At 37.1% G+C, this 27,643-nt stretch overlaps 2 protein-coding genes across 3 annotated transcripts; one reads left to right on the top strand and one right to left on the bottom strand.

The window, feature by feature from the left end:
• Positions 1-1,373: 1,373 nt before the first annotated feature.
• On the bottom strand, positions 1,374-14,496 carry ssbp1 (single-stranded DNA binding protein 1). 2 transcript variants are annotated; one of them, XM_028803610.2, is made up of 7 exons: positions 14,318-14,496; positions 13,499-13,534; positions 13,170-13,230; positions 10,586-10,726; positions 8,884-8,971; positions 4,159-4,247; positions 1,374-2,281 (listed from the first exon to the last, which is right to left on the bottom strand). In XM_028803610.2, exons 2-7 carry the CDS (start codon positions 13,520-13,522, stop codon positions 2,238-2,240), a joined length of 447 nt encoding a protein of 148 aa, XP_028659443.1. In that variant the 5' UTR covers positions 13,523-13,534; positions 14,318-14,496; the 3' UTR covers positions 1,374-2,237. The 2 variants fall into 2 exon arrangements, with proteins under 2 accessions (XP_028659443.1, XP_028659461.1); XM_028803628.2 differs by having other exon boundaries at positions 14,346-14,496.
• Positions 14,497-20,666: 6,170 nt separating this feature from the next.
• mak16 (MAK16 homolog (S. cerevisiae)) lies at positions 20,667-27,290 on the top strand. Its single transcript, XM_028803599.2, has 10 exons — positions 20,667-20,834; positions 21,143-21,192; positions 21,706-21,815; positions 22,055-22,119; positions 23,426-23,577; positions 23,898-23,952; positions 24,065-24,139; positions 25,919-26,026; positions 26,140-26,202; positions 26,855-27,290. Exons 1-10 carry the CDS (start codon positions 20,820-20,822, stop codon positions 27,077-27,079), a joined length of 918 nt encoding a protein of 305 aa, XP_028659432.1. The 5' UTR covers positions 20,667-20,819; the 3' UTR covers positions 27,080-27,290.
• Positions 27,291-27,643: the final 353 nt, after the last annotated feature.

Genomic DNA, 27,643 nt, shown 5'->3' with positions numbered 1-27,643 from the left:
CCGTGTCTCCCTGTCTTACACCATCACCCTGGTCACACTCTGTCCCACATACTAGACACCTAGAGTGTAGGCTGGTGACCCCAATTCCCACTACACGGGGTGTCACAGTATACAGTGAGCAGCTACTTCAGGTCGAAGGTTCAAGTACTGTGCCATGGAAAAGTATTTACCTCTTCCTGATATCCTGTATTTTGTATGTCACAATGAATGACTTCAGATCTTTAGACAAAAGCTGATATTGGATAAAGGAAATAAGAGTAAATATGTAACACGATTTTTAGATTGCTGCATAATATATGTAAATGATAAAAGATATCCTACAAATTAGTTCATGTGAAAAGGTAATTGTGCTCCTTTCCAGTCATTCACTCAAACATCTGACCTAATAATTCAACTCCATTGACTGAATACAGCGAGCCTTGTGTTGAATCAAAGCTTCACCATATACTGACATGTTCAATGACAGTGAAGTAGACACTGCAAGGTTTGTAGGAATAACTGATATGACGACAATCATTGAAACTTACCCATCAGGAGAAGGTTACAAACCCATTTCTAAGGCTCTGGGACACCACTGTATTACCACAACAGCCATTACCTCCGCATGCAAAATGTTTGGAACTGTGGTGAATCTTCACAGCAAAAGCCCACTGTGTCCAAAGGGTATAGGAAAAAAATGCATTCAGGATGCCAGAAGTGTAGACCTCTCTAGTCTCAGCTAAGGTTGGTGTTCAGCCATTGTCAGCTCTCACACAGGAGCCTACCTCAGTGACTTGAGGCAAACTTGAACTTGTTTGATTGTGTTATGGGGAATCTCAGATCGCCCTGATTGTGTCACTTTACAATTACGTAAGGCTACAATTGGGGGGGGAAACAAATGTCAAGAAATGTGCTGATGGCCTACATTATTCACCAAGCTACTCATTGTTAGGAAGATCTGTCTGTGGTTTTTTTCTATCCCAACAACTTCCGCAGTCTTCATGAAGTCTCCATATCATCACTGTGCAAATGAGTGGAAACTCTTGAGCACTTTAATCTTTTATTTCTTTTACAGGATCACTAGGCTAAATACACTTACTTGAGTTCTCAAAAGTTATCGGTGAAGCCTTACTAATCTCAAGCACTAGAAAAATAAAACAATTTGGAGTAATATCTGTTTTAACTCCTTTTTCAATTAGTAGGTTACTGCAGTGCCTTTATGTGAGAGAGGAGCAGATTGGTGAGTTGTCTCACAATAGAAAACAGTTGACAGCCAGTAAAATAGGGGTTAATAAGGAAAAACTCAAAATCAAGGACAAACCTTTTTTTTTTTTTTGTTTAAATCACAATTTTATTGTTTTATACTGATTGGCAATAATGAAGTAAATAACAGAAACATGAATTCTTTTTTATTAACTAAACAGACACAGAATTAAACCAAGATAAAATGTATATAGTGAATGAGTGTAAACTATTCAAGCTTAGTTAACAAACTGAGAAAACCAGGATCCTGCATGATTTACAGGAAAACAGAAACAATCCAGTTCTCTCATTACTGGCTTGCAGAAGTATATACACATTCGGGGGGTCCAAGTATGTCAGCCAAGTGCTAAAAAGGAGCCTTAATTCAAAGTGGGCCGGTTCTGACTTGTACAGCTAAATAGATCTGCGGGGAACCTAAAAATGACATTATCAGCAGAACGGAAGTGCTAAAAATTTCAATTATGAGAACCTGATAAGCAGCAAAGGCTTGTGTAAGGAAAGGAAAGGAATGCTAAGGAAGTATACTTGTATACTGTATATGTAAATTAACATTAAGAACAAAAGTCTAGCTGAGCCTTAGCTTTCTGCCATTATTAGATTTGGCTTGAAACAAAAATATATCAAAAATAGTATATTCTATAATACAGCAATCTACGTTATACAAATTCAGTACAGGACCTAAAATAAATATTCACAGATGTATACATATCAGTGATGTTTTCACTAGCATTTTTTGATCCAAGTAGCTGTTTTCATCTATTATTTCACGTTTCTTGATTATTCTTCTTCAAAGGTGCTGCTTCTTTGAGCATTTTCATATTAGTTGGTCATAATAAAGAATGGAATTTACCAATCACACACTTCTGACAGGAGTAGTCTATATATGGATGCTGCATTGTTTCTCCTTTTCAAATAGGCCGATCGAAAGTGGGATGCTTACTAAAAAATAGTGTTAAAGCAAACATCTGAGGACCTCGTTTCAGGTACAAATGTTCTCATTCTCTCTCCTTCAGATTATCAGATAAAAAAATAATGTTATCTGCAAAGAAATGATTATAAAAGAAACAGTGAGACACATTCTGGACATTCTGTGAACTAAAAAAAGGTAGGTCTGTTTTTTAATTTAAGGGAGTGTTCATGTCTTTTACTGCATGTAAATTTACATAACTGTGAAACCTTTAGAATTTTTTGGATTCCTGCATAAATGGTTTCTAAAATGTGACCTTAAAAAGAAAACATTACTTTGATAAAATAAATAGCACAGAACTATATATTTATTAAAAACACTATCTAAATCTTCAAGATGAAAAATGGAATAAATAAATTAACCGTAAGGAAACTGGGCAAGTTCAAATAAGGAGGTCCATGTAAAAGAAACAGAATTCAGGTGTATCTCAAGATGCCCTACTCTACCCTACCCACAACTTTCATTTCTAGCTGCTCATGGCAGAGATCCGTTTACACTCAACATTGCCCAATTGGGCCTCCTGTGAAGAGCTGCACACGTATATAAAGCTGTAAAGGACTACATCGCTCAAGGAAGTTACAGAGAACTGTAGGGTTCTTGAGGACATACTGGAGGACATCAGTGGAAATTAAGGGGAAGAGCATTTAAGACTTAAGCAAGGAAGCACTTCTTTATGCCAAGGGATGTGGGAAATCTAGAACAAACTGTCGAGACGTGTGATTGAAACACAAACCTTGACAGTCCGTAAGAAGTACCTGGAGTTGCTGGGACAACTATTGGCTAAACAAGCTTGATGGACTGAAAGGAATTTAACAATCAACAGGAGACCAAACTGTTGAGTTAATGTTAAGGACCTGCAGCCTTTCTTCGCTCTTTTTAAACATATGTGTCCAGGAGTTAATGAGACAAAAATCAATTAACATGAGTGTTATTTGTGGAAGTTTACTGCGCAGTAAACAACTGCCATCATGGGGAGGAGAAAAAAAAAGTTGCTTCCCATACCACCCAGGTGTTAGTTACACAACACTCTTTAGAATCAAGATCGGTGGACAGAAGACATGATACAAATAAACAGCAAACACAAAACTGCATATCAACACCAAAGCTTCATTTTGTATTACTGGGCAGATAACACGTGTCAACTGGCATGGGAATTACCCTGGGAGGAGCTGGAAGTCTTAGAAGTTCTCCTCAGCTTGTTACCAGTGTAATCCAAACAGGACTTGGGGATGTTAAGTGAAATTTAAAAATTAAATCGTATTAAATATTAAATAGCATGTACTGCAATGACCCTACCCCTAAACAAAAAAAGTAGCAAGTTAAAGTGGTCGTGCAAATGAAATTTTTATGATTTCAAGCTGACTGTACTGAAATGGTGCAACTGAAAAGAATGCGAGAAACATCACCTCTTCTACACTGCACTTTACGCATCAACATACCAACACACAAAATATAGCTGGGGACTTTACTGAGCTATAAGTAGTACAATACAAGTTAGAATTCTAAAATAACAGATGCAAAGTCAGGCATTGGTTGAAGAGGAAAGCTAAATCTTGTCTTTATAGAAGCTCATATTCTGAATGAAGTACTTTATATCATGGAATAATCTCTAACATCCATAAAATGCTTTATAATTTACAAAATTTCTTCTACATGTTTTCTTGACTTGGAATCCATCATAATATGTAAAATGGCTTTCACATTTATGCAAAATATAAATATCTTATGAATGTTTCTTTATAAATTACGGAAATCACACTATTTAATAGGGTTTTAAACATTTTATCATTATAAGATTGTATTTATTTTAAAAATGTGGTAGTTGTGCCACATAAATAATTAGAGAAACTCTACAAATGGGGTAGTTCTTCACTGCTGACATTATTTCATATTTAGTAAAATTAGAAGTAGAAGCCACATACTTGAGTATAATAATAAGCAGCTCTCACCTGCTATGATCGTAGTTGCTTGCCTTCTCACATTATTTTTGTCCACATACTCCCCATAATCTATCTTGCCTTCAACCATAACACGAGCTCTGAAAGAGCAGGAGAATGGAGAAAAAACAAACACTTAAAGTCAGCCGTCAGCATTTATTCCTTGTTATCTGAAAATGCCTAAAATTATGTGATGTTTGGCCAACAGTTTGCTACTGCTAATCAGTTTTTTGTTTAATAAGCCAACATCAAACCGAAGCACCCAAAAATATATATATATACTAAGCAGGCATTTCACACAGTTAGGTCCATAAATATTTGGACAGAGACAACTTTTTTTCTAATTTTGGTTCTGTACATTACCACAATGAATTTTAAATGAAACAACTCAGATGCAGTTGAAGTGCAGACTTTCAGCTTCAATTCAGTGGGGTGAACAAAACGATTGCATAAAAATGTGAGGCAACTAAAGCATTTTTTTTTAACACAATCCCTTCATTTCAGGGGCTCAAAAGTAACTGGACAAATTAAATAACTGGAAATAAAATGTTCATTTCTAATACTTGGTTGAAAACCCTTTGCTGGAAATGACAGCCTGAAGTCTTGAACTCATGGACATCACCAGATGCTGGGTTTCCTACTTGTTAATGCTCTGCCAGGCCTTTACTGCAGCGGCTTTCAGTTGCTGTTTGTTTGTGGGCCTTTCTGTCTGAAGTTTAGACTTCAACAAGTGAAATGCATGCTCAGTTGGGTTAAGATCAGGTAACTGACTTGGCCATTCAAGAATTTTCCACTTCTCTGCTTTAATAAACTCCTGGGTTGCTTTGGCTGTATATTTTGGGTCATTGTCCATCTGTATCATGAAACGCCATCCAATCAATTTGACTGCACTTAGCTGGATTTGAGCAGACAGTATGTCTCTGAACACCTCAGAATTCATTCGGCTGCTTCTGTCCTGTGTCACATCATCAATAAACACTAGTGTCCCAATGCCAGTGGCAGCCATGCACGCCCAAGCCATCACACTGCCTCCACCGTGTTTTACAGATGATGTGGTATGCTTTGGATAATGAGCTGTTCCACGCCTTCTCCATACTTTTTTCTTGCCATCATTCTGGTAGAGGTTGATCTTGGTTTCATCTGTCCAAAGAATGTTGTTCCCGAACTGTGCTGACTTTTTTAGATGTTCTTTAGCAAAGTCCAATCTAGCCTTTCTATTCTTGAGGCTTATGAGTGGCTTGCACCTTGCAGTGCACCCTCTGTATTTACTTTCATGCAGTCTTCTCTTTATGGTAGACTTGGATATTGATATACCTACCCCCTGGAGAGTGTTGTTCACTTGGTTGGCTGTTGTGAAGGGGTTTCTCTTCACCATGGGAATGATTCTGTGATCATCCACCACTGTTGTCTTCCGTGGACGTCCAGGTCTTTTTGCATTGCTGAGTTCACCAGTGCTTGCTTTCTTTCTCAGGATGTACCAAACTGTAGATTTTGCCACTCGTAATATTGTAGCAATTTCTCGGATGGGTTTTTTCTGTTTTCGCAGCTTAAGGATGGCTTCTTTCACCTGCATGGAGAGCTCCTTTGGCCGCATGTTGTCTGTTCACAGCAAAATCTTCCACATGCAAGCACCACACCTCAAATCAACTCCAGGCCTTTTATCTGCTTAATTGATAATGACATAACGACGGACTTGCCCACACCTGCCCATGACATAGCCTTTGAGTCAATTGTCCAATTACTTTTGAGCCCCTGAAATGAAGGGATTGTGTTACAAAAATGCTTTAGTTGCCTCACATTTGTATGCAATCGTTTTGTTCACCCCACTGAATTAAAGCTGAAAGTCTGCACTTCAACTGCATCCGAGTTGTTTCATTTAAAATTCATTGTGGTAATGTACAGAACCAAAATTAGAAAAAAAGTTGTCTCTGTCCAAATATTTATGGACCAAACTGTATTTAGAATGTCCCTCAACCAATGAACAGGCCTCACATCACATTTGATTACATGCAACTTACTTCCTCACATCCGATTATCCTTCTCTTTTCCAGGAAACACACCAAACATATTTATGTACTCCAAAGATCAAAATTTAACAAAACCTTCTGATAATATTTTCTGTAACTTCAGGCTTTTTACATTACATTTATTTATTATACATATACTTATCCAAGTGATGCTTTGATGAAAGGCTACTAAAGCTGAATTTACATTATGTGACTTCTAGTCAGAGGGTATGTCAGACTTGCTGATTGCCGTTACTGATTTCATTACCAGACCATGTCAATTTACACAAATAAAAATTGCTTGGCACCTCGAACTTACTGCCTGAGTGCCGACTTTCCAGCACAACTGTGCTCACCCCTTTTTCTGAGAGCCAGAACATACTGCCTGGACAAAGGGTTAACAGGTACAGCAAGTTCAACCGCAATGTCATCCTCTTTTTCTTGTTTCCATTCTGTCCTGCTATTTAAAACATGAAACCTCAGACAGATGAACCCTTTTCTATTTGTGAAGTCCAATACACCCATGTTCCTTATTTATGCCTTGTTACTGCACTACACATATTGTACTTTTTTGGTTTTGGTTTTCAGCTCGCTTGCACACAAAGCCCACCCCTGTGGCTCAGTCAAGTGCCTAATGGTCTTGGAAAATGTTTCCATTTAATTCATTCATGACATCACATGACATTCTTAAATCTGCTTAATCCAGAAGAAGGTTGTGGAGGTGGTCTGAAGCCTATACTGGTACCACTGGACACAAGGCATGAAGAAGACCTGGATACAGTGGCAGTTTATCACACAGGGCCAGTTTGGGTTAAAAAATTAACCTAACCTGCACAGCAATAGGGATGTGAGAGGAAAATCCACACAAACACAGGGACAGAACATAAACGGTACATGAAAAATGGATATGCACAGCATTTAAACCAGGCTACTAGATCTGTGTGGCAACAGTGCTAACCAATGTATTACTGAGCAATAAATAATTTTCTCTTTTTCCCAAATTAAAAGAAAAAAAAAATCAAAAGGGAAACTCCAAAGTGCACATGCAATATGAAGGATGCATGCAGGACTACACACTTGTGTGGTTCTGTCCATTCAAGTTGAAAGGTTAAATTAAGTCTACAACCATTGTGTTCCACCTTTGTAATGTGCCTGTACATTTTCTGTGAAACCTCATACCAAAAGTAATTGTTTATACTCTCCTCATCTAAGCTTTTCTTGGCAGATTTTACAAATATCACACTAGTCCTCTTTAGGTTCTTTATAGTAAAGTGACTTATAAACAAATCAGGACTTGGAGTGGAAGATGACAATGGCTTGTTGTTAAAGAAGTGCACATTTTTCTGCTTTGGATCTTAACTATTTAACGGAAAGACAGAGAGTGAGAGAGAGAGCAAACCTTGCTGGAAAAAGGTTACAACTTTTATCAGATGCCACAGTTTTGCAAGAAAATTCCCATTCTCTCTGCTTTGGGTTTTTTTTTCTTACTTTGTGACTGCCTTTGCACGTGACCCACGTTTGTCCAGCATTTTTAAGAAATTCACTTGTAATGAATGGAAAACATTTGTGAGAAGCTGTATGAAATATGAAAATAATGAAATCAAGAAGACACAATGTGAAATAAAGTGTTTGTGGCACACAAAAATAGCAAATGATCCATGAAAAATGCAGGCAGTTTTTGCACTTCAGGATCACCATTCCTCTTGCTACACATTTTCTTGCAGAGGCAAATGTATTTGTCCCTCACATTTTTCCCACTTTTTCATACATTTGCTGACTTACAAACTTGTAGATGAAGGGAAACATGTTTCAGGAAATACATACAGTACTTACCAACTGGCTAATCAGAATTATAGGAGTCTGCGCAAGGTTCATGTCAATGTGACATGCATTCACATTTTTGAGGAGGTGGGCATCAGACTACCCTGCAGAACAGACAAAGGCAACTACTGCGTACCTACAGCGTGGGCTCGAAAGCAGAAGCATAAATCAGCCTTAAGCTTGGAAAATCATAAAATGTAGGAAGAAAATCTCACAGAATTAATGACTGAGAAGTCCAGTGTTGTATTAAACACATATTTTGTACCTATATTTTGTACTTACAGTACATACCTTATACTTTATATACTATTTTTTTTCCTCGTTCGTTATTATCCTATAAGCAAAGGCATTTCACTTTATTTTATTTTGACATTAAGTCACTTTAATATTATGTGTCAACTGTCACTTTGATAGCAGTATTTGTTGCACAATTCTTACTGCACTGGCATTACTGTATGTACCGTCTAGTGTACTGTGATAGCATTATTTGTTATTTGTGCATTGTGTGCTTAAGTGTTTGTATTTAACTTAATATAATTAATTCTTGGCTACTGGTACTTGAATTTCCCTCGGGATCAATAAAGTATCTGCCTTGGAAAAGAAGTAATTTATAAAACAAAAGTAACTCTTGCAAAAGAAGATTCAATGATCATGTCCAGCCTTTACTTCATTTTCATACCACTTCTGATGGAGAAGGCTGCACTGATAACAGGTTAAGCAGAGAAGTCCAAAATCTTATTCCAGCAACATAATCACAATACTAAGCAGTGATATTAACAAGACTAAATGTTTAAGATTTTGAAATATTTACATTAGATTGATATGCCACACAGCAAATACAAATGCACAGAATTATATTTTAAATGTACTTCAAACTTTAAAAAATTGGAAGCTGACATGTGCCACTCACCCTTTTTTCACATACTGGTATGCTACATCCCGTAAGCCTGGTCTGAATACAGAAATGCGATGCCATGTAGTTTTCTGGGTTACATCTCCTAAAACACCAAGAATAACATATTAAGGAAATTAGACAGAAATATTAGATGACTACACCTTTTTCAAGAAGTGATGTATAAAGAATGTATCAGAAGAACAGAGAAAAAGACAGAAATAGTAGCAGGAAAAGGATACAGCTATTACAACACAATAGTTAGGTTTAAATATGCCAAAAAAAAGCATGGATAAGACAAACGTTTCATATTATGTGTTGTAATAAAATAATTACATTGGCTTATTAGGGTTATACTCTTAAGCAGCCCTTCATCCTTTGGTTTAATTAACTTTAAATAACATGTGATATTCAATATTATAATAAACATCATGTTCAGTCTGCAAATGTGTTTACAAGCAGTCAACCTGTCTAATCACTATTTTCAAGAACTAACACGGAGGGCTGGAGCAATCAGGCTGGTTCATGGAAATTTACATTTACTTATTTTGCTGAGGCCTTTATACAAGGCAAATTGAGATAATTAGAAATTAAAAAAAAAAAAACAAAAAACTGAAGCACAAAAAGATGAAAAGGTGACTTGATCTTGGTCACAAAATGTCTGTGGTGGGCTCTGGACCCACAACCTCAGTGTCTGAAGTACACTTCCTTAATCACTACACCACACTGTCTGTGTAATATATTCAAACATTACTACAATCCAAACCAGTTAACTTATGTGTAACACCTACAAATCCATTCTAACATTCCAAAACAGACATTTTTATTCTGAGGCACACCCCCTTTTTTTGTACGCCATTAGCATTAATTCAGACATTTCACTATTCTCCAGTTGCAACTCTAATAATAATAATAATTCATTACTTTTCTCAGTACTCAAAGTGCTATCCACGCAGGGAGGAACCGGGAAGCGAACCCACAATCTTCCAGTCTCCTTACTGCAAAGCAGCAGCACTACCACTGCGCCACCTGTGTCACTCCTTCTCAGAGGACTATTTAATTTTTCAGAACAAAGCCACTTAAAACACATAGGAGTCCAGCTAACAGCTCCTTCTTTAACTTAATGCTGTGCTAATAACACAGTCACTTCACAGAGTGAGACTAATAAACATGCATAAGGAGGTAATATTTATTCATGTACTCCATTTAGCCAATTCTGTTAAGAAGTGTATATGTGTGTCTATATGTATGTACATAATAAATATACTCACAAAGATTTTCATGGCTTCTATTAAAAAAAGAACATTTCATTTAAAATAAATTACTTATAATATGCTAAATGACACACATTGCTCTGCTACATTAACAATATTTAAAATGCCTTTTTTTTTGTTTTTATGCTTTTCTACTATGCCTGTATAGATATATTAAATGATGAGGTTAATAACAACACAAAACACAATCATCAAAAAAGCATAGTAAGATAAAAAAAAATGTAAAAAAATCTGAAACTGTGTTATGATATAAAAGTAACTAGAAAACATGTGATGTTAATTTTAATTAACACCAGCCAAAATCTACCAGGGTTAAAGAATGACAATCTTATGATTAAAATTTCCCTGCATTATATATTTAAATATGTAATACTCTGAAAGAACTTGCTGTAATTCTGGGCTGACTCTGCTGCAAGAAACAAATTGATCAGGCAGAAGCTAATTACCTGTAAAACTTGTTTCTCCTTCACCTGATCGCCACATTTCATTTGTGGCCATGGAAAAAATGGTGACAGGATTTCGGCCTTCTACTTGACGCATGACTGGGTCCTGTCCGACTCGTCCTAGTAGTTGAACTCTATTCATAGCTAAGCCATAAACACAAGTCAAGAGAAGTGAGACAGAGAGATGACTGATTCTTTTAAATAATTTTTTAAATATCAAAGTCAAATGCATACTAAACATTAATTACTGTCCAGTCAAAATGCATCCATTTAAATATATAATACATGGAGTGAAGTAAAACTAACAAAATTTTTGTATAGAAATTCATAAGTTGAAACAGTGGATAGACATATATACCGTTTGCATTACTTAACATGTCGCTTTACCAGGGTTTTAAAATACTGAAATCTCTATTCACATTTCAAACATCTTACTGCCTTAATATTTTTAAAGGTTACCACTCACATATCCAATTCAGGTTCTCTCGTTCATTTTTAACTATTAAACCTAAAAACACACTTAGACAGCAAGTGGTGTAAACCACAAAACAGTGTCTTATTTAATGCAGGAATCCTTCTAACTGCATAGGGTTATGTACTGTATATTTGACAGTATTTCAGGGATAGGGAGGTGTCAAGTTTCATCCCATTTATAAATTCAGTTACACATATTTATAAAGTTAAAGCATTATTAAAACAATATATAGTATATTTTAGGAACAGGCATTTTGAACTGATTTTATATTCGTATAAAGTATTTAATGATTGTTGACAGCTCTCTTCTATCCAGTGGGAAAGGAATAATGCAGATGCTCGGTTTCCCAAAGTGAAGCACACCAGCAGGATTTTTCTTGGGACCAAATTCAGTTTTTTTCCTTCATCCTAGTGTATGAAATGGTTTTTCCACTGACTGGTCACAAGTGCAACAGATGTCACAACAATAAACAAGACATACTGAATATATACTGAAAAGACACAGCTGTCCAAATGCATAGGACTGCTTCAAGCTGTGGATTGTCTTATTTGAAAGCAGTTTACCAACTACAACGTATTTACCTACTGAATCTGTAACATTTCAGCCTACAGATTATTCAGCAAAAGTGTGTGAAGAAACGCTATTGGAGCTGCTTTACACCAACAGCAATATGTCTGCATAACGCCTCACTGTGACCATGACTACCAAGTCAGAAGTTTTCTTTTTAGTCATTCTGGTGTGTATTCAGACCTTGGTGTGTGTTTTTATATTTATTATATATTTTAAAATCTTCTATAAAAAGACAAAGTTCTATGTATCTATCAAAATGATTGTAAGCAAACATGATGTTTTGGATACAATGGAAGTGACTTTTTCAGCTTGATACCAAAGACAAACACATTAAGTAATTAGTATTTTACTTTTGCAACAGTGATTACCGACCTACAGAAATAAGCCAGGTCAGTCTTAAAATAAATTATGGATTATTATTTGAAACTAATTAGGCCACAACAGTCTGGAGATACCTAAAAACAATCTCCTCACACTGTGAAACAAAGAAGGTCTTCGTAAGTGCCTTCAAATATCGGCCAGTGTGGTGCAGTCATTAAGGTCTTGGACTTCAAACTCTAAGGTTGTGTGTTCAAATCCTGCTACCAATACGGTGCAACTCTGAGTGAGTCACTTGACCTGCCTGTGATCCAATTGGAAAACCAAAAGAAATGTAACAAATTGTATCATAAATGTTGTAAGTTGCCTTGGATAAAGGCACCAGCCAAATAAGTAAATGTAGATAAATCCTCAGCACATAGCATTAAGGTATAAACTCTCAGAAAACTGTGTTTAAACAGTTTTAATTTTTCTAGCAAATGTGTTTCAATAATGCTTCCTTAAAATGAAATTCCACTTTATCAATTATTATCAGAAAGCACTACTGACTACACATTTTCACTGTGTTTTCTCATTTATCATCTTCCGACTTGATAGCTTCTATTACTATCTAAATGACACAAGATTCAACAATATCAAAGCTGATTAATCCAGTTCAGAGTTGTGTATAGCTATAACTTATCCCCTTCAGTACTGGGTGTAAAACTTTAGACTCGTTAATCAAAGTAACACACAACCTTTGGAATTTTGGAACAAAACAATACCTGGAGAAAAAAAAACAACGCATACACAGGAGTAATACATGAAGTCCACATTAATAGCAATGAGTCCTGAGATTTAAATCTAGACTGCCGATTGCATATAATGCTCCTTTGTGCTTTACTGTATGATTAATTCATTAGATATATGCTGTGAGCAATTGCAGCAGAATAAAACTTTGGTATAAAAGAAATCATGTCATGTATACCACTGTTCAGCAAAACAACTCCTGACCTATCATTCTAATGTGACACAAAAATAACTGTCATCAGAGAATTTATGTGCTTATAAAGTTTGTGTTTTCAGGTAATGTAACAGAACAGCGTTTTCTTGCCACATTGGTTTATCGATGTTTATAAAATATGGAGTAAATACAAGGTAATCAATAGGTGGTCATAAACTGGTTATTTTTTTCTGTTTTAAAAGAAACCATTTATGAATGTGGAACAAACACATGGTACTCACATCTTTCCAGGATAAGAGAGTTGGCTTCATTTGACTGGCATCTAATGCAGTGCCTAATAATCTAAAAGTTTAAAAACACTTATTAGTTGTGACATCGTGTCTAATTTAAACAGTTTTTGTACTGTACATCCTTTACAAAAAATATGTTTCATTATTCTTTTAGCATCTCCCGGCATATCTATCACACACCTTTTGATTTAGTGTTAATAGTGAAAAAATTACAAAAACAAAGGAAAAGATCTAAAGTGAACATCAGGTTTTAAGTAGAAGGAAAAACCTAAATTAAAAATATTTGACAATGTGTTGGCATTTTTTGACTCGAGCTTTACCTGCAATGTTGGCTTTCTGAACATGGCTGTATTTCTCTGAAGAGGAAATAAAAAATACAAGTAATTGATTATAATAATCAAGAAGCAAAAATATAAATTGTCAGACTGTACAAAGAAAATTAGAAATAATAAAACAGGTTACATTGATTAGACCTGTAGTATAACGTGTTCAATAAATCGTTTTGTGATGTTGCTGCTCAGTGTCAAAATGCGCACTGTAAAACTGGCCAATAGATTTAAACTGGCAATGCTATTAACTTTCCCTCAGCCTACTCTCGATCACACGCTACTACAGTCTTATCTAAGAAAATGCATTTGCAGGAACTACCTACCGTGCTGCGTTTTTGAACACTATATCTAGCACCTCATGGCAATATTGGGGAAAAATTAACGAGACGTTTGGCCAATCAGTTTACATTACTGTATCGGGACCTCGTGGCGAAACTGAAAAAAATTATACGGTTATTAGATGCGTCGAACTCGGAGTAAAGGGACAAGAAGGCAATATAACACTGCGATTACATCTAAAACAGAGAATGAAAAATAATACGCCGTTTAATATTTACTGTACTATGTTAACGCAAGCAGTTCATATTGCGCATCAATAATGTACACCTATAATCCGTGTATTTTACCAGTTTTGTTTCTTGTACTCCTATTCTGTGACAATGAAATTTAATCTTAGAATGGCTTTAAAAATTAGGTTTCAAAACTAACATTAAACTCGCCAGATATTTATTCTTCCAAAAAATACCGCTTAAACGAGACACTTGTTTTGGCAGAAACGAAAGTGAAAATTCTGTTAATCGTTTTACTTACTAAAGACGTAAATTGGTGCAGCACCTACTTATTTGCTTTCCTTGATACTTATGCCAACCCAGACTCTGTTTTTGCTTAAAGACGTTTCAACTCTTCACGCTTTCACCTCTCGCCTTAGTTGTAGCACGCTGTATCCGGTCCGTCACTATAATGTGGTCGTAAGAAATACGAATAGCGGCCGTTTCCTTCGCTGCCGCTCTACTGGGAGAGTTCCTGGCTGGCTTATTATATACCTAGTTATATTTGTGTCATCTATTTTTCAGGACGTGAAATGATGTTTGAATACTTTAACACAAATTGCCAGTCTCTTCCTGTTGTCTCTCATAATATAACATTCGCCGACCTGTCGGGGTTGATTGGTAAAGATGGCAATTCCGTTAGCATAGCGGGCACAAGACAGAAAGGCGCCAGTCCACTGCAGGGCCTCTCCCACATAGGACAAATATGGTCGCGAGTTAACTTAAACTGCTCAGTTTGGGAGGAGTGTGGTCGGAAACACAGATTAGCCAAGACAAGATGTAGACTACACACGGACAACAACCGGACGTGAGATTCGAACCTACCGTTTCTGAGCAACGATACTCCCGCTTCGCCCTTCATTTGTGCTTTTTAAATTTATATTTGTTTGCTTAGGAGGTGCTTTTATCCAAAGGGACTTACAAGAGAGGCCAACATGATCGAGTAAACATCAGTCAGGGGCAGAGGCTTGGTAACAGAACAGGGGGGTATTTTTCGTACGTGGATTAGTCGTTTAGCCGTATGTAATTGTTGACGATTTGGCCTGATCCTGGATCTGTCGGTTTTTCGAAACTCTTTCTGGAAGTGTTGTCATAGCAACACATCCTAATCCGCAAACCTGCTCGGAGCAGGTTCTGTGTAAACAAGGATTAGTTTACACACGTGATCAGTGACGGTGCGTGGAAGTAATCCAGTCATGGCTTCGTCGTTCATGAATCAGCGACCAATTGATATTGGTGCGCAAATTATAAGTAGAGAATTTCATATAGGGTGGCATGGTGGCGCAGTGGGTAGCGCTGCTGCCTCGCAGTTGGAAGACCTGAGGACCATGGGTTCGCTACCCGGGTCCTCCCAGCATGGAGTTTGCATGTGCTCCCTGTGTCTGCGTGGGTTTCCTCTGGGCGCTCCGGTTTCCTCCCACAGTCCAAAGACATGCAGGTTAGGTGGATTGGCGATTCTACATTGGCCCTAGTGTGTGATTGTGTGTGTCCTGTGGTGGGTTGGCACCCTGCCCGGGATTGGTTCCTGCTTTGTGCCCTGTGTTGGCTGGGATTGGCTCCAGCAGACCCCCGTGACCCTGTGTTCGGATTCAGCGGGTTGGAAAATGGATGGATGGAGAGGGTTTTGCGCGATCGGCAAGATCCTTTATTGCTCCCGGAGGAAATTCTTTTCGAAAGATACCGCTTTAGCCAAGGGGGAATATTGTACCTCAAAGATTTATTAGCACCTTATATTCGAAGTCAAACTCGGCGAAGTTGGGCTCTCACAACCACACAGATAGTAGGCATTGCTTTGAGGTTTTTTGCAAGTGACACTTTTTTTATATACTGTAGGCGATGCGGAAAATCTAACTAAAAGTGCAGTTTGCCAGGCAATTCGTAAAGTCTGTTTGGCTCTGAAATATTTCCTTCGGGTTTTCATAGTGTTTTCTGGACACCTGCGTGTGCAGACAATAAAAGAGGCGTTTCATGCCATTGCAGGTAGGTAATACACAGGCTAAAACACCCACAGTTCCATGAAGAATCTCAATCAACCTAACATTCTCATTACCAGGATTTCCAAATGTGATTGGGGCACATGGGGCTGATCAGAGTGGAGTTTGATCAAACATTATTTGGAAAATGTACCTCTCCTCCTGATGAATAATCAGACACAGTGTCTTCATCAAATATTTGACCTTCGTCAATATCTTGTTGGTCAGACACAGGTTCAAGGGATATGACATTCCCTGCAACTGACCCAACAAAAAAAGAGGGCTATATGGAACATACCTATGGCACACATGGAGGACAAATATATGCAATGACCATCCTTTACCTGAAATGAAGTGACCACTGCATCCTGCCACTGGTTCTGAGGAGGAGCTTCCCCCTGGAATGCCCTCAGAAACAGGGCGATGGGCATTTTGCTGGAGAGCCAACTCTTCTGCAGAGGTTAGGTCTGGACCACGTGGACCTCCACATGTTTTTTGCTTGTCTGCCTTCTTATTAGCTTTAAAATTAATGTTTTTTATATTATATATGATTCTTTATGTCAACAATTCTTTAAATAGTTATATACCAATATTTACCAGTTTGAAGTATATTCTTGTACTTCACTTTAACCTGTTCCCATGTTCTCCTTGTGCTCACGTTTGATCTGGAATTATGACATATTAAATAATAATTAATCTGACACATAGGAACTGAAACGCTGCATTCAGCAAGTACAATGCACAGTACTTTGCGTTTAATTTGTCGGCCACTTTTTGCCAGCTGTCTTTTCTGGTCTGGGCTGCTTTTGCATTGTTACCCCTTGTGCATATTAAATCTTGACATTCTTCATGTCCTTCGAATAAAAGGTCTTGTGCCACGTGTGTGAAAAAAAATGCGTCCGTTCTTTTGTCATTTTGTTACAGCCTATCAAAGACTTGCTGATCATGTTTTCTAGACTCAATATATATGGGCTTTTCACTCAGCGCGGGCGCGCGCATTCATCTTGTATGATTAGATCCAGCTAGACTAATCTACTACATGGCTGTGTTTGAAAAACTGACTTATTTGGATGAGTGTCACCGGCATTAACTTATCCAAGATGAGGCACCTGATCTCGGATGATTTAAGCGACGTATGAAAAATACTCCCCAGGCAGTTGAGTTACCTGGGGCCCAGAGCTGGGAGGGTTTACTTGGGTACTCATGGGAAAGACAAATCTGCGGGAACTCCCATGAAACACAGTTTAGCACTGACGCACTACAACGAAACAATCGGAACAAATTGTGGCCCATATTTTCATTATGAGGGTGTGATGAACGTTACATGCAATCAGAATATTTACATGTTTGGAAGGAAAATTTGGATTAATTTTTTTATTTAGACAATTTAGCCTTTCCTGATCCAGCTTCAGTCAAGTCTCTCCAGGCCTCACTATTGACAGGAGTGGCTGCAGGCTGGATTAACCATTAAGCAAAATAAGCACGGGGCGGCACGAAGTGTCTGTGTGGTTTTCCTCCCACAGTCCACAGACATGCAGGTTAGGTGCATTGGCGATCCTAAATTGTCTCTGGTGTGTGCCCTGTGGTGGACTGGCGCCCTGCCCGGGATTTGTTCCTGCCTTGCACTCTGTGCCAATGCTCCAGCAGACCCCCGTGACCTCCTGTTTGGATATAGCGGGTTGGATAATGACTGACTGACAAAATAAGAGCATCAAAGGACCATATGGTGCAAAACTGCAAATGGTGCAACTGAACCAGGTTCCACAAAAAGGGGCTCCCGCATTAAATGAAAAAATTACATACATAAATACACAATAATAAAATAATAATAAAGGCAGGTTAGATGCCTTATCTCTACTAAACGTAGAAGCTGATGTCTTGCGTAAGATCAGTTTTGAGGATCTGATGAAAGACCTTTCAATTAGAAACAGTAAGAGAAAACGTTTCAAATATAAATATAGTGGAAGTATACAAAAATCAGCATTATTTTTCATCTTACCGTAAATTTTGTTTCATTTTGAAAAATACAATTTTATTTTATGGTTTATTATTGTTTATATTTTGAATTAAATATATATGGGAGCACCAAAATCTTTTTAGTGCTTAGGGCCTTTATAGGTCTTATTCTGGCCCTGAGTGGCTTTCAGCCCTAGCTTGAATTTCAATAGAGAGTTTGAGGAGGTAGTGGCTGCATTTGCTGTAGCCATAGCCCACAAACTTACTGTAATACCTGTAATACCTTTACAAGCCATTTTTATTTTTTAAATTTCTATTATGTACGCTTTTAAATTCATTTTATTTTTAAATATTGCATTGTGAATTTTGTATTTATTTTTCATAACCATGTGCACCTTACATTTATTTGCATGTTATTCACTTTTTCATTTAGGTTTACACATTTTATTTTATTCTATTACTATAGAATGGAATGGTGGGCGGAGTGGTGGATCTGAAGCTAGGGATTTGCACTGGCAATCGGAAGGTTGCCAGTTCGAATCCCGTAAACGCCAAAAGCGACTCTACTTCGTTGGGCCCTTGAGCAAGGCCCTTAACCTGCAGTTGTATGATGTTAATCTGCATCCAGCCCTGCAGGGAAAAACCTGGGGGGTTGGTGGCAGAATTGGCACTCCAGCCGCCATAAAAAACCTCACACTGGTTCCACTTCATCTGATCTAGTGTGGTGCTGAGTGTCACACATTGCATGGCTGCACTCGAGTCTTGATCTGGGATCCTGAGTTGGTTTGTCTTGTGGTGGGTGCGGCAATACGCTGTATCAGTGTGTGCTCTTAACCTCTCCTCCTCTCTCTCTATTATTATTGTTTTGTTGTGGTGTTTTATTTATATAATCTGTTGAAATTTATTAAATTACATCTTGCCTGAAGAAGGGGCCTGAGTTGCCTCGAAAGCTTGCATATTGTAATCTTTTTAGTTAGCCAATAAAAGGTGTCATTTTGCTTCGATTTTTTCTACATTCATAATGGCTAACACGGTACAACACCCTAGTACTACAGACATAGGAAGGATGAAGACTCATGTTTATCAAGATTTAGCATTAGCAGAGAAGGTTTGGCTAGCTCTGAGGGCAAGGCTAACATTATGGCGCTCTCAAACAACACAACTACACAAAAGGAAGAGGCTGCAGTTAGTAAGTTTGATGATGAGAATAAAGCCCAGTCCATGCCTGATAATCGGCAACAGAAACTTGACAGTATTTCTGTAGACCCAGCATTTTGAAGATCAAGTGCAGATCAAATAAGGAAAGTCCCTAATTCAAGGGACTTCATTTTGGAAAGAAGTCTTTTTAGCCTTCAATTTTTATGTCTTGTTCTGAATTCTGTTCAGATTTATTGATTACCTTACATTTATACAGGTAGATAATAATGTCCCTATTTCTGGTTGTGCATTTAGTTCAGATTTAATTATCCTGCTTTACTACATATAATTAGATGGGAATATAATCATTTCTTTGTTGTACTAAGTCTAGGCCTTTTCATTGATTTGTGTGTTTCTTTTTTGGTCAATAAAACTTAATAATGCAACTTTTTTTTAAAAAGCCATAAAAATAATTTAAAAGAAAGTATTCTGTTTGCCCATTTTCTTAATTGTGTGTGTGTTGGAAACAACAGTAATGACTGATTACACAGATTCTAAATGTAACTTACTCCTATGGGACTCCATTTGGAATTTAACAAAATGGATACAGGGCCCATCTATCTATCCAGTGGAGGCTCCTTTGCCTTTAATATTAGCTTATTAATGTTATTTTTGTCGTATAGTATATTGCATTTGATTTGTCTCAGTACATCTGTGTGTATTGGAGAACCGTAGTGTCTTAATCAGACCCGACTTTAAATAAGTGAAATGAAGGAAACATGTCTATCAAATTAAAGAGAACAACTCGGAAGGCTTAAGTTTAGCAGAGGTGCTACTCTATTATCTGCGAGTCCAGTCTTTCAACACCTGGCGCAGAGTAGTGCTTCTGTACTTCTGTGTTCACTGTGAAAACGTGCATTTATGTGCGCTATGCAAAGAGATGTTAATTAAAAATAAAAACTAATCAAGTTAAATTATGGCAGCATGATGACACAGTGGTGGATACTGATGCCATAGTTTCAGTTCCTGACCAGGGTGCGTTTCCGCGTTGTCTCTTCTGTCTTCTTGAACATTTCCATACACGCTCTGTAGTACTAGGGTGTTGTAGGTCTACCGTGTTAGCCATTATGAATGTTGAGAAAAGTGAAGCAAAATGACACCTTTTATTGGCTAACTAAAAAGATTACAATATGCAAGCTTTCGAAGGGGCCTGAGTTGCGTCGAAAGCTTGCATATTGTAATCTTTTTAGCTAGCCAATAAAAGGTGTCATTTTGCTTCACTTTTCTCTATTTACACGCTCTAGAAATATGCTCTAAAGCAGGCTGGGAACTTCATTATTCTTTCCACGTTTGATAGTTACTATGACATAGCTTATAAAATCGCTTCGGTTATTTTGCGACCAGCTTAAGAAGCAGTTTGAGAATGTTTCCTCTATTTAACTAACAGGGTATTTGACAGACTGAAAAAAGCGTTCGACTCGTACTTCTTGACCTTTCTATTGTACCGTCGTCACGAAGTCGCTTCACGTTTTTTTTTTTTCGGTTATCGCGAGAGTTGCTTTCTTTTCGGCATGGCCGAGCTCTGCCTCAACGTGTTAGAATACGTGAAGTAATAAGTGGAACTACCTCTGGTTTAGTTTGTCATTTGTATTCATTTTATTTAAATTAGTAAAATTACGGAGTTTCGATACCTACAACATGCAGCATGACGATGTAAGTTTTATATGAACGTTTTTCTTAAAAACCATGTATTTCGTAATTAGTATTCTTGATAGTATAATTCGAGTAGCAGTGATAATAAGAGCAAACTTTAACAATATACAAAATTAATTTTACTAAATATACAGTTTTTAAAGAATACATTAACGTAATTATTGTAGCTTCTTTTAAAGCACAGTACACATTCCATAAGAACAAGATCACGGCATGTATTTTTAAAGACTTTTGAATTAGTACAGTTTATATATAGAATTCTGTGAGGGGAAAACTGAATTAATGGTTGTAATTTTATTTATTTGCAGGTATTTTGGGATGTTATTGGCAACAAGCAGTTTTGCTCATTTAAAGTAAAGTAAGTACTGTATAGCTTCTGCCTGAATGCTCACAGTTGCACTGCACTACAAGGCTTTGGACGTCTGTCTCTGTCTACTTGATCAGCTTGAACTTGTTTTAGTCTGGGAGAGTGTAAAAATGTCCTCTCTAGTGGACTGCTGTTTTATCCATGGTTGGTGTTTTCTTTATGTTCCAGAAGCCCAGCATCCCAGTGACTGGGTTTATTCAGTATTAAACATGAATCACTGAATTCTGCACATATGAAGAAACTGGTTTGTTGTGGTCAGTTCTACATTGTTTAGATAGAAACTGAAACTACTACTATTCGTCCTCTTCTTCCCAACTGTGACATCATAAAGCTGAGACAACTTGCCTTCATCTGATCTGGTCATTGACAGCATGTTGAGCCTCACATCTGGTCAACCTGTCTCCTTTTGTTCAGATGTTTTGACCATTTGAATTGTCTGTGAGGTGTCATGTGTAGACACTTCATTTAGCTTTAGTGTTTCTTTTTTTTCCCCACAATACTTAGAACAAAGACACAGAATTTCTGTCGGAATGAATACAGCCTCACAGGCCAGTGTAACCGCTCATCCTGTCCACTTGCGAATAGCCAGTATGCCACTATCAAAGAAGAAAAAGGTGAGTTTGGCCTTCAGGACTGCTTGAATAAAGTTTTATTTTACAAAACTAGGTGTCTGCGTCAAATAAAAATGTTTGTGCTCCGTGAAGTGTTTTAAACTAGAGTTTTTCTGAAGTTTTTACTGGTCAGTCACACATTTAGAAGAATGTATTGAGTATATTGAAATTGTTTTTGGAAATAATTTATTGCTTATAAGAAAGCTTATACTTTGCTAATATCTTTTTTGTTTCCTACTCAGGCCAATGTTTTCTGTACATGAAGGTTATAGAAAGAGCTGCCTTTCCCTCTAGACTGTGGGAGAAGGTAAGACCTATGCATGTAGGATAATTTAAACCTGACACGTCTTGTAAAGACTGGGATACAGTTTTCACCTGGAAAATGTCACTTTCAACAAATAGGCATCTAATATTTAGAAAAACTGTGTATATAACTTAAACAAATTCAAATGAGAAGAAACATAATATAAAGTAGCGTAGCAGAATTCCTACATAGCTGTGATTATGGCTTAAACTATATACAGTAGATTTGCTGGACTCTCAACACAACACAAACTTTCATTAGGTCAGCGAATGTGTTTTTTTTTAATAAATTAAAAAAGGCTATTTGAGAGATGCACAAGTAAAACCAAACAATTTTTTCAGCATAATTCCCATGAAACCAAACTATTCCTCCGTTAATGATGGTGTAATACCATAACATAGCAGAAGTACTTCATAAAGTATCCAACCTGGTCTGTAGCAGTTTTAAAGTCGTCTTCATTCCAGGTGGCACCTTTCTTTGTTGCAGAGCATTTCTGGAGGCAGACTCTCACAGCAGCTTATGTCATTCCCAGATGTATTTGTACTGAATTCTTAAGAATTGTTGGAGTTTGCACTATTTTTGGCATTAGTGTAATTCATCAACAGTGTAATTCCTAAGGGTGACACAGTGGTTGGCTTCTCAGCCTCCAAGCTATAGATTTTTGTGTTCAGTGCCAGCTCAGGTGCTGTCAGTATGAAGATTGTGTGTTCTTTGAAGTAGGCTTTCCTTTAACACTCTGGTTTCTTTCAACCTCCTAAAAACTTGAAGGTTAGGATAACTAATGACTCTGAATTGACTTGCAGTGAATGAGTGTGGGTTTGTGCATCAGAGAATTACTACAGTCATATTTATTGTTTCCTGCATTGTGTCCAATGCTGAAAAGTCAGTCAGACTCTTGTCACCATCACCCTGTATTGGAATATGTAAGATTGGGAAACTTCTAATTCTAATGAATAATGCATCAAGAAATTATTTTTTTTTCATGTGAATGGCTTTCAGACCTATCCACAGCACTTTGCATAAACGGTAGCTGTTTTGGTTCTCATTCATGCATAAGTGCAACCGAAAAAGACTGAAACTAACAAATAAGAAATTAACAGTTTTAAATAAGGGCCATACCACTTATAGAAAATGAAAGTGAACAGTGCTGAGTAGCACTCCTGGTCAGAGGCTGAGGAATGCAAGTGATGTACTTATCCACAAGTATTGGCCGTATAGGAAGTTGGGTTTGTAGGTTTTAGTGTATACTTCAGACTGTATTGTAAACCTATTTATTCAAAATGGGTATTTTTATTGACATTTATTTTAGGTGAAACTAAGCAAAAACTATGAAAAGGCATTGGAACAGATCGACACAAATCTTATATACTGGCCTCGCTTCATCAGACACAAGTGCAAACAGCGGTTCACCAAGATCACACAGTACTTGATCCGAATTCGCAAGTTGACTCTCAAGCGACAGTAAGTACAAGGATGATTAAAAAAAAAATTAATAATGTGGTAAATGCTATAGTATTTGCTTTTTTGGGACCACAAGCCACCCAGAAACAGATGGACATCTCTACTGAGAGTACATTGCTTAGTAAGGATAAGCTAAACTTCTGCATAAAATGGCCTGTTGCAGACATCTGCACTGAAACTTGTTCTTAGTTCTACAGACAAAACTTCATATTTAGGCAGTCAGCACATATGATACTGAATAATGTCTGAACTGTTATTTAGGCCAAATACTGCTTTTGAAGACATTTGTTGATTCACCTTTTAACCCATCTTTATTATAGGCGCAAACTTGTTCCCTTGAGTAGAAAAGTGGAGAGAAGAGAGAAACGGAGAGAGGTAATATACTTAGAGGGAGATGTTTGGGGCATTAACTTTGTTTTTTTTTTTTTGTTTGTTTGCCGTTATTACAATATATTGCTTATTCTTATTATTTTTTTGGTTTGTTTAGGAAAAGGCCTTAGTAGCAGCTCAGCTTGACAATGCAATAGAAAAGGAGCTGTTGGAACGACTGAAGCAAGGCACGGTAGGAATATAGTGCTGCAAAGCTGGTATCAATGTATGTGCTCAGATAGCAGTGTGACCGCTGTGACTTCTGAAAGTTCAGTTGCCTAACAATTACCTCAAGCCCTCCTGTTAGGGCTGTAAATTGGCACCAGTGTTCCAATTTGATTTGATTCTGATTGACAATGCCCCGATTCAATATCGATTTTTATCTTGATTGATTAGTGTGCACTGATATTTCTAATGCCTTTTTGAGAGATTACTTGACATTGCCCAGGGAATATTAATGTGTCAAATTTCTGTAACGCTTTATTTGAAAGGTTCCTTCATAGTGACTTTATAACATATGCATAAGCATGGAATGACATTTAAGAAGAAATACTTGATTAGTAATGAAGAGTTAACTTCAGTATTTGGAAGACATGGAACAAAATATCGTTGCTCTTTAAAAAAAAATAGAAAAATAGAAAAAAAAAAAAAAACCTTGCACAGCACTTATTCAAAATTCACAATAACATATTATGGGGGTGGGCTTCTTGTTTAATACAATGCAGTGACATCTACTTTATAAAACATCTATATTACCTTGCGAATGATGTTTATTATACATAATCAAATATTGTTTAAGTAATAAATATTAGTCAGTGACGTATTCGTGTGTTATGAATCTCCGTTTAGGCACCTAAACTGTTACCCAAATTTATTCCCCTATTGGACATTTGAAGTAATCTTGAATTAGTCAAAATTAAAGATACAGCGGGAAGATGTATTTTGTATAATTCCACAAGTTACATAAATCTTCAGTTGCGCGTGTAGCAGTCATGTTAAGCCGTCTTGAAAATGTGTCTTCACACTTTCTCCTCAGACTAAAAGGAAACATTTTAAAATGAAGATCTAGAGCTGATGCTGAATTTAATATAAAAGACAACCAGCCATCATGACTGATAATATCGCTGATATGATCTGTACAGTACAGTTAAGTAGTTACTTCACATTGGCTGCTTTTCCCACATGCTCACTTTGGTATCACAGGTTGGCTGGGTGAGGCACATTGGAAATGTTTTTCACCTTAGCAGTACAGCTAGCCACATACTTAAAGAAAAGCAACGTTTATTAAATTTGCTAACACACAAACTTGTGATTGATGCAGTACAAGGAACATTGCATTGGACATTCTTGAAAGGTTTTTGGAACAACAACCAGCCAGCCATCTCAGCAGCACTGCATACTGTATATGTAGAGTGTGAGTGGCATGCAGCATGCTTGTCTGCAACACATCCGCCACAGGTGCCCAGCAGTTTTTAATTTAGTGAGATGTGACTGTCGTGTTCGTCAAAATCTACTGCCCTGAATGTTCACCTATCGCAAGTTAGCACTGCTGGAGTTCAGGAGGGCAAGGTCATGGCGGGGTTAGGATTTCAGACCTGCCCATGAAACATTATCTAGGTTTGCATAGTTGGATGTCTGTACCCTCTCCCCCTGAGCTCGATATCTGCTATGTCCAACAGCGAAGGCTACTCGTACTAAAGTGTTTTTTCTGTAGGAAGCCTTAGCAAGCCATTACCAACATCTACTGGATTGGACACAAAAAATGAGGATAAGCAAAAATATACATATAGTAATTGAGCAGGATAGAGATTCACAAGGTTGATCTTGAGACGTTGAGAATCGATATTGAGTCATTTAAGCAAAAAAATAGCAATTGGAAAAATTATATTTTTACCCAGGCCTACTTTCTGTGGGTAACTAATGTAAAGCAAGTGATTTTAAAGGTTTTATTTTTTTTTTTTGCATGTTTTAGTATGGCGATATCTACAATTTTCCTGCCCATGCTTTTGAAAAGGCATTGGATAATCAAGAGCCAGAAAGTGAAACAGATTCTGAAGAGGAAGAAGAGAATGAAGATGCCGTAAGTCTGAAACTAAACTGGAGAATATTTTAACAAATTTACTGCTAATGGGTAATTATTAAAGTAATCATGTAGGGGCTTGTAATGTTAACAAAATCTGCTGTTTTCAATAGGATGATGGCCACAGAGAGTTTGTTGAAGCTGACATCGATGAAAGTGACCTTAGTGACTTTGAGGTAAAGGAATTTCTGGTATTGGTTTGAGACTAAACACGACTGGAGCTTAGACTCTCATATTTAAATACATAAAAGTGTCTTATAAAACTGTGGCACCTCAAGCCACTTTGAAAGATTGGTGGAGCATTTCTACATGTTTAAAAATACACTCTGGATACTTTAATGATCTGGTTATATTAATTTTCATAAACATGTAAAACCAAAGTATATTCAGTACACAGTATTCATGAGAAATGATATGCTTGAGCCACAAATTGTACTGTTAGTTCCCAAATAAAAGTATATATTTTTAAAGTGTTAGTGAACAGTTTCAAAATCCCTCTGTTCCTGTGCAAACTCATTTCCTAGTTCAGTAAGTGAGGTGTGTTGAGTCTTTCTTGTTTGATTAACAAATGTAACTGAAAAACATTAGCTATTATTACAAAGTGTGATCATATGTCATTTTAATGAATGATTTTGCTGTACAGCTAATGGAGACAATGCTACAGCTTTAACAATTTCAAAATCTGTCCAAGGCATTTACATTTATTGCTAGTTCTACCTCATTTATAAATGTCTTTCTTGAAACCAGATATGCGCAATTCTATATTTCACTTTCTTGTCAGATGTCTTTTTTCTTTTGTGAGATTTTTTTTTTCTTTTTCCCCTTCAGGAAATGAACAAACTCAAAGGAAGCAGTGATGAAGAAGGGTCAAGTGAAGAGGAAGAGTCTGAGATGGAGGAAGAAGCAGAGAAAGAGGCAGAGTGTTCAACCTCTAAAGCAAAGAAGTCAAAAGGCAAAGCACCAATAAAGGGGCCATTTAGAAAAAAGAGGGCTTATGTGGAAATTGAGTATGAACATGAAATGGAACCAGCAGCGAAAGAGAGAGCCACCTGACCAATCGGGGCTGTGTTACAGCACATGCTTTTTAAAGACACTTTTGCCTTGGACTTCAGCTCTGGACAGGACATGGGGAAACATACAGTATAGTTAACATCTGTCTGCTTTTGTATGAAGCATCATGTTCTACATGCAGGGTGCTTGCCTGTAGAGCAGCTTTATCAATTTTACTCAATTCTTCCAAAATTAAACATGGTTTTGGAATGCCTTTTTTATAAATTTGCACAGCATTTTCTTCCAAAGTGAAAATATCTTTTCAAAGTAATTAAACATTATCCACCTTGTAGTCACAGTAAATCTAGCTCTGCTGCTAGAGAGACCCAGCAAGTCATTTGTTTATTTTTATTTTTTTTACCTTTAAGCCGAAAATTACTTAAGACCTGAATTTTATTCTTACAAAGTACAGTGAATACAGGAAGAGAATGGCACATTCAATTTATGAAAGGATAAAAGCAAAACTGTCCTAAATACTGGTGATATGGTAACTGTTTTTTGGGTCTTGGCTCATCCAGCTCTGTTTGCATTGGTACATTCGTAAGAAAAGAGCAAAGGCCCTCCACT

Source organism: Erpetoichthys calabaricus, chromosome 1 (assembly GCF_900747795.2).
Source record: "Erpetoichthys calabaricus chromosome 1, fErpCal1.3, whole genome shotgun sequence".
NCBI classification, from domain to species: domain Eukaryota; kingdom Metazoa; phylum Chordata; class Cladistia; order Polypteriformes; family Polypteridae; genus Erpetoichthys; species Erpetoichthys calabaricus.
The sequence above is the reverse complement of the archived record's forward strand: the minus strand, read 5'-3'. Positions and strand labels throughout refer to the sequence as shown.